Source organism: Glandiceps talaboti, chromosome 4, assembly GCF_964340395.1.
Source record: "Glandiceps talaboti chromosome 4, keGlaTala1.1, whole genome shotgun sequence".
Lineage (NCBI taxonomy): Eukaryota > Metazoa > Hemichordata > Enteropneusta > Spengelidae > Glandiceps > Glandiceps talaboti.
In genome coordinates, this window is record NC_135552.1 from 14300620 (window position 1) to 14314211 (window position 13592).

Below are 13592 nucleotides of genomic sequence, written 5' to 3' on the forward strand. Positions count from 1 at the left end.
AGATAATTTCCCCTTTTCCATAAGTCTTGCAATTGTTTTTGATTCTCATTTGACATTTTGTGTCTTTAGTACATACTAGTTCCAGGTTGGCAAATTAGTATTGTAAACCCACCTTCATTACTTGCACATACAGCTAGGCAATCGTCCCTGGCGTCAAAGTTATTGTCGTTGCCTAAACATCCACCATAGGTGAACTGTACACAGTCTTGGTGACCTTTGACCCATCCCCATCTTGGAAAGTAACCCCTGCAAGGTCCGGTCTCAATAGGATGTTCACAACGGTTTTCGGGCATATCTGAAGGAAAAAGAACAAAGATTGGCATAGTTTCGAAGGGCAGAGACACCAAAGCTTCATTTATATGGTGTGTATAAAGAAAACTTTCATAACTTTCATAACTTTGCTTGGAATAACACGGGCAATTTCACTGGGTGACATGTTGGAAATATATTTCACTTAGGTAGGCCCAGTAACATGAATAATGTTAACTAGCGCTACATCATCAAAGACACCATAAGTGCAGCCAGTGCATAACTATGTAGAAATATGTGAATACGTGTTCCCTTACCTGGACAAGCGGCACGACACTGTTCATAGTTTGGGAACCGATTAATGTTTCCAGCACACCCACCATATGACCGAACTTCACAAATGTTTGTTTCCGAGTTATAGAACCAGACGGCTTCGTAGTGGTAACATGGCCCAACTTCAAATGGCAATCTACACGCGGGGTTCATTGTTGGTCTCAGCAATTCCTCCACTATACTTTCGGGCTTATCTGTGACCATGTCTTCCAACGAATTGGACGCAGGCATTTCATCTGAGACATCTACAAAATTAAACACGATAATCCTGAGTAAAGGTAAAACTGTGCAATGTACGTAGTACATAGATGTCATTATCACTGGTAAAAATTCAAAAATTTAAAATTTGATCGGGGTCTGGTTAGATTCACTGTTGCGAGTGTACTAACACTATTCTGAAACTGTGGCATCATCCAAAAATTGAAAGCTAAAGTGAAGTGTGGTTACATAGACAATAGATTTACGGAGATGTTAGTATCACAGATAGACAGTGGTTGTACATAGTGACGGCCCATAGATGTCACTACCATGGATGAAGATTACAAATGTGTATGGATGTCACTACCACAGGTAAATATAATAAATATACATAGATTTCGTTATCGAATTTAAATGGGGAGACAAGTGGACACAAAACGATATTACAATGGGTGATTCAGTATTGTAGATAAAGGCCGGTAGCAGGCAAAACCAACCGGCTACTCAGCAGTTTCTTGCAGGCTGCCTTTTCGCCGGGAAGCAGTGCGTAAATACTCCTTGTTTTAATCAATATCTATACCAGCTCCGCATGGAGAGTCGACTTTGTGGCACCCCGAGGAGTGACATCATGTACTAATCGAACGCAACTTGTGGCAATTTTAGGCACCCTCGAGGCTCCTAGGGTTGCATTTCGAACCATCCACTGTCGACATCTTTGACAGCCGGTGATTGCACACACAAAATCCAAATTTCCATTTTCATCAATTCTGTATGTTTTCAACAGAAATCATGGTATAGTAAACTTTTGGGAAATCGTGTTTGTTAGAAGATAGCCAAAATACTCTTAGGCCTGAAAAAAATTGTTTGGTTCCAGGTTACCCGACCCAATGCCCCACCTAGCCTTTCACGCCGACCCTAAACTTTTTTTACGTATTCGAGAGAAAAAATAATAAAATCGCGAAATTGTGAAGTCTCGCAAAAAAAATGGATGCGGAAACTGACAATATAATACTGTTCTTCCAATCTTTAATCTCTGTACATCTGAAGAGAAGAAATAAACAACACAGAGACCATATTATGGAAAACAAGGGAAAACAAATCTACCTGAACTAGACACTTACATGTGAAATATATATATATATATATATATATATATATATGTCTGATGATCGCGCAATGCGTGTATGAAACTCCGAGTTACAACCAAGAAAGAGTTCCAGTACTACCAAAACTAATGCGCTCTGCCACTGCGGTATAGAGCACTGTCTTAGCAGATTGATACTCACCGAGTTATATATATATATATATATATATATATATATATATATATATATATATATATATATATATATATATATATATATATATATATATATATATATACATATATATATATATATATATATATATATATATATATAAAATAAAAAAATCTACCTTTCACACCTATGCTAAAATTGAGCGTATTCGGCCGGAACCACACAATTTTGCCGTTGTCAGGCCTTAGCAAGAATTGCTTCCCAGTGATTTTACTGCAGATGTCATGCTGCGGGGCAGACTCTCCGCGCAGCTATTTTTTTTTGTTCAAACCACAGACGTTGTAAGGTCCCAGACTCTGCTGGGGGTGTAGATTGAGGGTAACCGAGACTGAGATGACTGATAAAATTCATTGCAAAGACAAGACTAGTATTACCTTTGACGTTGAGGGCGTACAATGCTGCAATACTTCCAGCGGTGTTAGCTGCAATACACAGATAATTACCACTATGTTCTTTCTCTGAGCTAGAAAATTGTAGGACGCCCTGGTCGGTAACTGTAAGACAATCGGTCATAATTAGTTCAGCTATGTACGTTTCTATGAATTGGAAAACGCATTCAATATCTATAGGTGTAAATGTTGGAAGCAACAAGTTTCAGTTAGGAAATTCCATGCTAATACTGTCGGAACCAATCATATTCAGTCTTGGTAAGTGTTACTGAAACTGTTGGCATCAATCAGATTTAGTCAAGTCAATTGTCCTTCTCAAAATTTTAGAACAATCAGATTCATTACTCTGAAGTTTGTCATTTTGCTATTGACCCTTATACACCATACAGTGAGGCGACAAAGTAGAAGTTTGTACCTATAATGCATCTTTTGAGCCTCTCCGGATGAGGCTTCACTGTCGAAGAATAGCGTATGACCCAGTTCACAGTTATTTCGCATTTGCGTTGAATAGAACTAGTCTTCAAAACAGAATTCAGAAGCAACCCCCAACCCCCCCCCCCCACCACCCCCACCCCCAACCCACATACCCACTAATCTCATGGGTTAAATACGACTGAGTACTACAGCTACCAATCCAGTCTGTAAAACACTCGAACTCCTCTGTGATTGAGGTCGATCACAGACTTCAGATCAGATAGGTTTTTTTTTATACCTACCAGATATTGATCCATAAGTCTGACCGGGATACATTGTCTGTTCGTTCCTTTTCCAGAAAATAATAGGTGGAGGAGTTCCGATGACGTCACATTTGATTTTGGCTTCCTCCCCTTCCTGGGCAACAACTTCACCAGACGGAGTGTTCAACATAGGTGCGCCTTTATAAATAATAAATCACACCAATTAATGATCTTAATTAGCAACAGCTTCCGTAAAACATTACCTTACCGTTCTACCGTACTGATACAAAATATGTACAAAATATTTACAGGAAAGGCACAGACAAGTAAGAACGTCTGTTAGAAAGGTAATCACGCTGACTGCATATCAGAGGTGTGGCTGCTTCCGATCTAACTTTTTTTTGCGAATATAATTCAACGTTACTCATTTTAGGATGGTATTAGAATGGCATTTCTATTCGCAAAACTTATTTTTATTCACAAAACGTATATTCATTTATTGGTTTTGTTATTCTTGATATAAAGTGATGTCTTGAGCCTATTAATCCACAATATTTTGCTTAATTCAGGCAGAGAGAGACTCCTGACCTATGAGTTTGTCATTACTCGTCTAGCGACTTGTGGATACAAGGCCCCTTAGTCTTATTTTCCTCTGAGTCAGTTGAATAAAAAAATATTGGGAATGATATCTAAATACATTTGCGTGAAAGTAACTGCATTATTCATATTACAAACACTTCTGAGTCGGTGTTCCGCAACGGTGATTAGTTGTATTTTGTTTTACTTTTTCAGCCCTTAAAAGTGCAGCATACAGGTGAAATATTGAAATTTTAAAAATGCATGCTGATTTTATGCTGACTTGCATTTCTTTATGGGTAACAAAAATTTCTATCAACAAGCCTTACCCGGTTTTTCAACACCAACGTCATCTTCATCCTCGTCATCACTTTCGTCTCCCATCAACCCGACATCAGGCATGACAACAGGGACATCTGTCGAGCCCACAGGGGAGTCGTCAACTCCAGTGACTGGAGGCACGATATCTTGTTCATTTTCGCCTTCTGTATCAGAGTAAGTGTCCCAGTCTTCTTTCGAATCTCCGAACTCATGTTCACCGTCAGTAACATCAGGGACATCAGTCGACAGTGGAGCTAGTGAAAGTAAAACAAACAAACTACAATGTGTATCCCTATTCCTAGTCATATAATACTTATGCATATTATAGTGTCGTGCCCCGTTTATCATATTATAGTGTCGTGCCCCGTTTATCATATTACAGTGTCGTGCCCCGTTTATCATATTATAGTGTCGTGCTCCGTTTATCATATTATAGTGTTGTGCTCTGTTTATCATATTAAAAAGTCATTATATTTTTAAAATCTAACATAATGACAAATACTACTGTAACTGTTACATTAAAATGCCTCCCATGGGACAAGAAAAGAAAGTCATTTATGTTTTGTGCTTGCATGGTTTGCATGAGCAAGAAATTCCAAGGCGTGTAATTAAACTGGCGTGTATACGACATCATCTGAAGACATAACTTGAATATATGTCCCAGGAGACACTTTTAACGCAAGTAATTGTCGTTAAGATTACCGACTGTGTGCCTAATGCATAAAAATATTTTTGCGGAAAGGCATTTCAAATGCAAGAATTCTTTTTGAAAACATTGTCTAATTAATATGTGGCTCTTGTCGTTTTAAGAATTTAAAAAAAAGATAAACCTGTAATATGCAAATTAACACACTCACCCTCGTTTGATTCGGGTGTTTGACATGGGACCATCTCAATAGTCAAGTCCAACTCACAGGCGTGGCCATCCATGTAACATTTATTCGAAAAGGTATTACCATTAGAATCACATACAGGTTGGTAGATATCAGGACATTCCGTGTTGCACATACACACAGCATGTGTTAGTAGGGACACACAAACCTGTCCCTGTTTGGGACATCGGTAGCCTTGGCATGGGTCTATGTATGAAATATAAGATGACAACGTACAGTTTTGATGGAACTCTACCATAGTGAGAAGACGTGGAGTAATGGACACTTATTTCATAGGGTAAAAAAATGAAATCACTTTCCCAAATACATAGAGTCATATATTGTACGTAAATTATATATATATATATATATTCACATAAGTATAAGTGTCTCGCTGGAGAGAACAGTGCTACAGTTGATGTATATATATATATATATATATATATATATATATATATATATATATATATATATATATATAACTCGGTGAGTGTCAATCTGCTAAGACAGTGCTCTATACCGCAGTGGCAGAGCGTAATAGTTTTGGTAGTACTGGAACTCTTTCTTGGGTGTAACTCGGAGTTTCACGCATATTGCGATCATCAGACACTCTCTTGAGTGAGTGATGATCGCAATATGCGTGAAACTCCGAGTTACACCCAAGAAAGAGTTCCAGTACTACCAAAACTATATATATATATATATATATATATATATATATATATATATATATATATATATATATATATATATATATATATATATATATATATATATATATATATTTCTGGTATAATGACTCAATACCTTGTGAATTCATGTTGGTTGATATAAACTTAGACATAGTCAATGCGTTGGTTTCATTCACTTGCGCTTTAATATCAGTACAGAGTTGGCATAGATCTGAACTTAGGCGGAAGTGACGTATACGACTTGTACGGCAACTTCTGTTGAAGTATTGCCGACTTCTTCTATTGTTTTTGTAACTTTAATGCATTTAATGGAAGTTGTCTAGTAAGTCTCACTGGCTAATACGTCACTTCCGCCAAAGTTCGAATCGAAGCCAGCTCCGTACTGATGGATGAAAATTAATGAAACCAACGCATTTTATCTCATACGTTTTTTGGATTCACTAGGTATCATTCCAGTTTAACCATACATCCTTAAACTTACACTCTGCATGTGTTGTAAAGTCTTAAAATGTGTTCTGTTTTTTTTTTATTGCTGGGCATGCTTTTAATCCGATTATAAATACATTGGGTATGTTTAAATGGTGGCAGTGTTTCGATGTGGCAGCAGTCGCAACGGGATGTAGCAGCAGTGGTATCTTTGGATGTTCAAATCACACAAAAATAGAAAGTCAAACAAATAAAATTAATCATCGTAAAATGTGACCCTTCTCTAATACCAATTCTAAAATGTAGCCCTCAAGCAGAATCTATTTGTAAAATGTTACCCCACTGCTCAATCCCCCACTCCCCCCCCCCCCCCACTTGCAATGTACTAAAGTGCAAATGGAATAGATGTCTTAACAGCTGAAGCGGGGCGCCCTTTTAAACGACGTCTGGAGTAACAGGCAGTGGTAATTTCTTTTTACACCGACTATATAGGCCTTGGGTATATTCATATTCAAAGGGAACTACTGCGAGGTTGATTGTAAGCTGTATTCCTTTTTAGAGGACCTAGAAAATGTATTTTCACCAATTCCGCATTGTAAGTAAGATTTGTTTATTACCATATATATAAGATTTTTTTTACAGTTCGCACAATAAAGTAAATACAGGTTGATAATTTGGTAATGGGAGTCAGAAAAATAGCATTGTGTGACATAATAGATTATAAAGAATTTCGAATCTAGGTCAGAAAATGTATGTTGTACACCGTGCCGAAGTATTAGGGGAAATAAACAATGTCAGGAGCTCCACATCGCTTGAATCAATAACCACATCGTGCGGTGAGAACGAAAATAAGTTCCCAACGTTTACATATTGTCTTACTCCGGTGTACAGCAGAGCTCTTGTATTAATTCAAATTTACCTTGTCTAAGCATGATAAATGATTTGTGAATCGTAAAAAATGTGGCATCGCCTCACCTTTGACAATGAGTACATGTGAACGCTAGTCTCCTAACAATGTCTAAGAATTACCTTTTTGGGGTGCAACACAGGAAGTTCCACCGCAAGCATTCAGACAACACTTCTTCTCGTTCTCGCAGTCTGTGTCATAGATACACTGGTTAGAACATTGTCCTATGGCCTCAGGATCTGATAGGAAATCAGGACAATGACCTGCTTTTTTTCCAACTGCTTCCTGGCTCGAATCCGCAACTAAAAGGATATAGGCGATGAAGCATATCAATTTACCCTCTAAAGGTGATAATGTCATTTCTATGCACGTTCCATCTCGTTGCCGGCATAGAAGTCTGTACGTGATACGACTCCAAATGTTGGAATATACGTCTGGAGACAGTCAAACACTGCTGAGAATATTAAACTTGTACGTTGTATTAAACATCATAGAAAATGACTGAAAAATTAAATGTAATATTTTGCTACCACAGTCTTTCAAGTTTTCTAAAATGCTTCAGTATTGCAATGTTTTAGATCAAATGAACAATCGAACGTAAACGTATGTTTCTTGAACAAGAGATAAGAGAAAATATTAGATTTTGTACATTACTGGTTGGTTGTTTAGTTTTAAAAATCAAAATAAATGATCATTCTTTTTTACCTTCTGTGTGGGAAGGTCATATAATGGTAATTTCGTGTGTGTGTGTGTGTGTGTCTGTCTGTCTGTCTGTCTGTCTGTCTGTCTGTCTGTCTGTTTGTGTGTCTGTCTGTCTGTCTGTCTGTCTCTGTCTGTCTGTCTCTGTCTCTGTGGTGTGTCTGATCATCTAACCATGTCATCATTTATTCAAAATGGTGTTCAATTACAACGAATGATCTTTTGGGTAATGACTAGAAATAATTAGGGTTTTGGCAAACATGCGTGGACATTAATGAATCATTTGCATAACAAACTATTTTCATTAATTAGGTATTCAGTTTATATCTGGCTGTAAAATTCATGTCGGTTGACATACTTGATTCAGAGAGTACATAACTTTGATTTACAGCAGTGAATCACTGTCCTGCAGGGTGTATTAACTTCTGGCTAGGATAAATCAGTGGATGGCTCATGAAAACATCTCTGTATACTTGAGACTAGCACGTTAATAAGTGTTCTAAATATTTGATGGTATTTATCTAATCTTAGTAATTATTAATGGGATTTATTCTCAGCCGATTTCAACCATGCTTGAAGTCAGATATGATGCTGACAGCTTAATGATGGCATCCATTCAAAGGATTTATTTTCCCCAAAATTTCGCGTTCTGATTATGTGTGTAGGAATAACAACAAAATGATTGCTTTTTATTCTTACAAAAAGTACTCACTTTCAGATTTGGTAGCAATTTCATTCAACATATGCCTGGTAGTCTACACATTTCAGGTATATTCGTCAAGCAGTACTAGTCTGAATATTCCTGTTTTATATGTACCTAGGAGTCTGAATATTTTGACTAAAATGTGACTGTCTTAAATACATCGTTATTAATGCAAATATTAGTAGCTGTACAGCTGCCACTCTATTTACAGTTCGGGCTTTTCATATTCAATTCGTTTGATAGGTTTAAGATAATCACCTGACAAGTAAGCTTTGCATTGACACTTGTAAATAGCATGATTGGCCACATGTGACACATTGCAGCTATTGTATGTATGTATGTATGTATGTATGTATGTATGTATGTATGTATGTATGTATGTATGCATGCATGCATGCATGCATGTATGTATGTATGCATACATGCATGTATGCATGCATGTATGCATGCATGCATGCATGTATGTATGCATGCATGCATGCATGCATGCATGCATGCATGTATGTATGTATGTATGTATGTATGTATGTATGTATGTATGTGTGTATGTATGTATGTGTTTGTGAGTGAGTGCGTGCGTGCATGTATATAATACAAATATGTCAAAAAATGCATCATAGGTAAATATTCTCTAGATTATCGGCTGGTTAGCACGTGATTAGATGTAACAGGCTATAATACATACTAAATAACAACGTTGCAATGAATACAATGTAGGCTACTGTGTATTCACCAGAGAGCGATGAATAAAGCTGGCCGAACACATCAATCTCACATCGAGGTGAATGTGATAGCTATTAAAAGGCATCATTATAAATCTGGTCTAACTTATAATTGTACTTTATACGACAGTGTCATTTTATTGCTGCTAAAATCCTACTTGTTCAGCGATTTGACTTTTTTTTCCGAATTGAAATGATTGATTGGTTTATCTAACCCCCGTCGATGACTTAATACATGAATGCATTTGCAAGTAAATTTAATTATCTAATTCGTTTGAATCAGTGTTTTTAAAAATAAGCAAATGCCCTGATTACTTCATGGAAAATAAATCTCATAAAATATGCAAGGTCCACAAATGTCACGTACTGATTTAGATTTATGAAATGTAACCGTAAATGACGAAGGCCAATTTTCGCTGCATTGGATCTCATACAAGCTTGACGCTACTATATTTACTGATGTTTACTTTCCATTGTCTGTCTGTCTGTCTGTCTGTCTGTCTGTCTGTCTGTCTGTCTGTCTGTCTGTCTGGTTGTGTGTGTTTCTATGTTTGTTTGTCTGTCTGTCTGTCTGTCTGTCTGTCTGACTTTGTCTGAGTAACTAATGTTAACTGACAGCCTGTCTGTCTATGTGTCTGCCTGTCTGTCTGTCTGTCTGTCTGTCTGTCTGTCTGTCTGTCTGTCTGTCAGTCACTCTGACTGTCTTTCTGTCTGTCTGTGGACACGATATCTCAAACATTCCTTTACCTATTTACAAAAACATGTTCGTGGTACACACCCTTGTGCATATTAATGCGATACAGTCACAAATAACGATTTTCAGTAATTTAACAATGTCGTAGGGATGCAAGCTTCAAATGTCATATAATCTGGTACATGTATTGATAGTAACAAAGCACACGTGTCCTATAATGCTTGTTGATGTACACATTTAATTCTAATGAATTATTTGCGTGATTTATTAATTGGTAATATATTAACAATACTTGCTTCAAATTTCATATGATTTGGTACGTGATGACGACAACAAAGTGCAGATGGCATATTAAGCTGGTTCATGTAAAAAAATAACACTTATTCGTTTAATTTTTAATTAATGATAATTAGGCAATATCTTATAAGTACGTGCTTCAGCTTTGTTTTAATTTAATATGATATATACATCTGTCATAATATCACGCTTTAATTTCAATGAATCATTTGCATAATTGATTATGTTAAACAATTGATGAATATTCTTTATGTGGTAGCTAAGAATTTCATAAAACTCATATTTGGTATTGTAGTGACATTATGACACGTAGGTTAATTAATGTGACTTCCTTAGGTTTTTAATGAAAGGTTGTTCAGGTTTAAACGAGAGAAGGTGTTGTGTGCCTTGCATTCCTTCACACTTTAATGCAGTTGTCATTTCATTAGGAGATACATGCGCAATATCAAAAATCAAAAGCCTCGCTTTAATCCTACGAAGTGCATTCGGTTGAAATTTTGTGATTTTATTGTGTTAAATTCTCACTCAAAACAGGGAGGAAACACCTCAATTCGTATGTAAACTTGTCATTTCAGGCAATCAGTATTGATAGTAGTTTCGTAATATCGTTATAATTTCGTTTTGAAATATTAGTTACATGGTTTCTTTACATTTGGTAGTCAGACTAAATTTGATCTCGTTGTGAAATGTATCTTATGCTAAACGAACGTCTACAGGGAGTTCGAGACGATATGGAGACAAGCGATGAATTCTGATTTTATTCAGTTGACGACCTATCTATTGGCAGTCATTTTGCGTACTTTAGTAGGAACTACGTGTAGCCTACCTATTTGAACTTGTCATCAACCTACGTCCGGCAGATAACATGACGAATTCTGACTAATTCTGATGAAAATAACATTTGATAATCTTACTTGGATTACCACAGTAATTATAAGATATATGATGCTTACCTGGTACTGCATAAACATGTTGAACTATACACAACACAGTTATCACAATTGATGGATTTATCAGCAACATTTTCCCTCGCTCGCTGTGGAACAGTTTGAAAAAAAGAGCCCTTGGCAACTATTTTAAAGACGGCAGATATCCTCGTTCTCTCTCCTGTAGTCAAACTGAACTAGAACACGAAGACTGGCTTAACTCTTCAGACATAAATAAAATCAGACCTAAATAAACGACAGGGTGAAAATCTAGCTGTTGTGTTCACGAATCCTCCGATTTGAGGACTTATTGTGATTCAGTACTAGTGACGTCACTGCCTTCTGGCGCATATCTCATATTATTCCTAGCATCCTCTCTGCATACTAATCATGATCGGCCATGACAACAGCAGCATATGTGCACACATCGTCATAATTTAACACTATAATATTCTCCACAGCTGTCACAGCATTTATATTTTGTTTTCTGGTGACACTATAACATGTAGGTGTTCCGATGTATAATCGGTCAAAGTAAGATATGGTTATAATTTCTAATAAAAACACTACACACGGATTATGAAGATGAAATAATCACAAATATGACATAACTCCGACATGGAAACTTTGAAAGGATCTGGTGTTACATCTACCTGGGTTTCAGAAAAAAATTAATTAATTGATTGATTAATTTGTTAATTATAGAGTACGCTACCCAGAATGCAAAAACCAAAATGGAGAGCTCGAAGGTATAAAAAACTGTTTACATCAATCGCTGTACTCGTAGCTCTCAGGCTCACCACAGATAACTATAGAAACAGAATGTCATTCATTATATTGCTCATGTGAAACATGTTCCCTTCTTCTCATGTTATACAACCAACGACTGGCACGCATGAACACAAATTGTTACAAAAACAGAGAAAGTAAACATTAACTGAATTGGATTATTATCACTTGGCACAGTATGTTGGAAGTTCAGAGACCCATTGCATTCCACCATTTGATATGAACAGCCTTATGACCTCTATACATAACAGCTGACGAATGAATTTCAAGTTCATCTACAATAATTTCATGTACATATAATGGGGAACTCGTTATGTCATTATGCATAAACGAAGTTTTACTACTTTAAATGCAATAAATTCCATCTGCGAAACAACAAATAAAGTGACAATTATTACACTTATCTGATGGTCTAGCGATCAAATCCTAAAACGGAACATGTAGAATTTACGACAGGACAGTCAGAGGAGAAAACGGGGGGGGGGGGGGGGGGGGGCTCGAAAACATTTGGGGCGCACACAATCAGGTGATCAGGTGAAGAACAAATGAACGCTGTTATAGACTCAGAAATCGGTTGCATTTTAATTTCATGTAATGTGATAGTGTATCAGTGAACCTTATGGCCTGTGTGTGTAGGGGTTTACTGTGGAGGAGGTATACATTGCAAAATTACCATAATTTAAAAGTGCAACCAATCAGCGATCAACAACATTTCTTGATCAACGCAGTCGTCAGTTCGTTTAGTTATTTTGGCATTTGTTAACAATGACACAGTTCAGCAGGACTCCATCTTTCTTAATTCTTTGTGATTACATCTATAAAATTTTATAGTCATGTAAGTTTATAATTTTTGTGTTCCGATTCTAGGGAGATGCTCAAAATGCAGCTCAGGAACTTGATTACTGTAATATATACAACAGGGTGTTGATCGGGCGATCTTTCTTGGGTAACATCATATGCCAGTTCCCCCTCGGGGCCAATGAATCATCCACACAGTCGATTTCCCGCCAGGCATTACACCCTTGGGGAAACAGGATATGATGGGGTGACACGGAACAGACTCGTCATATTGCCCTTCGACCATTCAATATGCATAATCAATTGTTTTCATTTGTAGGGGTATTTGCATCACTTTCGTGTACATATCATTTGCATGCATAGTGTTTATATCTTTCCATTCTGTTTTTTTTTTTAAAAACATTTTAAAGTTGGTGTATTATTACTCCTGAGTCTATAGTATATGCAGAAAAGATGTTGGTAGCTTTAAAATTTGGGATTGTGAGATACCGATCTCTATATCTTTAATTTACTTTTACACAATATCACCATTTGGAGCTACTGAATGGCTTATAATATCAATGTTTTCGTTTTCTGATACGAATAAATGGAATATTTAGCTTCTGACAACTTATTTGCATGATCCCTGGTTGTAGTTTGCTGATTCTAAGTACTGCACATTTTACCAAAGTTTCGTAGGAAATGAACAAGACCACAAATTACTCAATTATGTGGGAGTGGTTGACCGATGTGTGATAGCGTGAGGGTGCCCCGTCAAGGCGTACCCTACACCTAATATACAGTTAGACACATGTTCGATATCTCCAGTTAGTATATTGGATTTTGTAAAGGTGTTCTAGGACACCCGAATGCCGGATATAATTTTTGCTATCTGAAAGGCTTGGGAAAGTATATGTGATGGTGTTTGTTTGTTTGTCCGTTTGTTTGTTTGTTTGTGTATGTATGTGTGTGCGCGCGCGCGCGTGTGTGTGTGTGTGTGTGTGTGTGTGTGTGTGCGTGTACATG

General features: G+C 36.9%; 1 protein-coding gene across 1 annotated transcript in view; it reads right to left on the reverse strand.

Moving 5' to 3' along the window:
* LOC144433614 (WAP, Kazal, immunoglobulin, Kunitz and NTR domain-containing protein 1-like) overlaps positions 1-11298 on the reverse strand; it is a 16452-nt gene extending 5154 nt beyond the window's left edge. Inside the window, exons 1-8 of the mRNA XM_078121951.1 lie at positions 11028-11298; positions 7082-7261; positions 4920-5141; positions 4071-4316; positions 3205-3363; positions 2474-2593; positions 567-827; positions 113-295 (exon numbers count right to left, since the gene is read on the reverse strand). Of these exons, the coding sequence (XP_077978077.1) occupies positions 113-295; positions 567-827; positions 2474-2593; positions 3205-3363; positions 4071-4316; positions 4920-5141; positions 7082-7261; positions 11028-11097 (1441 nt within the window). The 5' untranslated portion in view covers positions 11098-11298. The remainder of the gene's footprint in view (positions 1-112; positions 296-566; positions 828-2473; positions 2594-3204; positions 3364-4070; positions 4317-4919; positions 5142-7081; positions 7262-11027) is intronic.
* Between the last annotated feature and the right edge of the window lie 2294 nt (positions 11299-13592).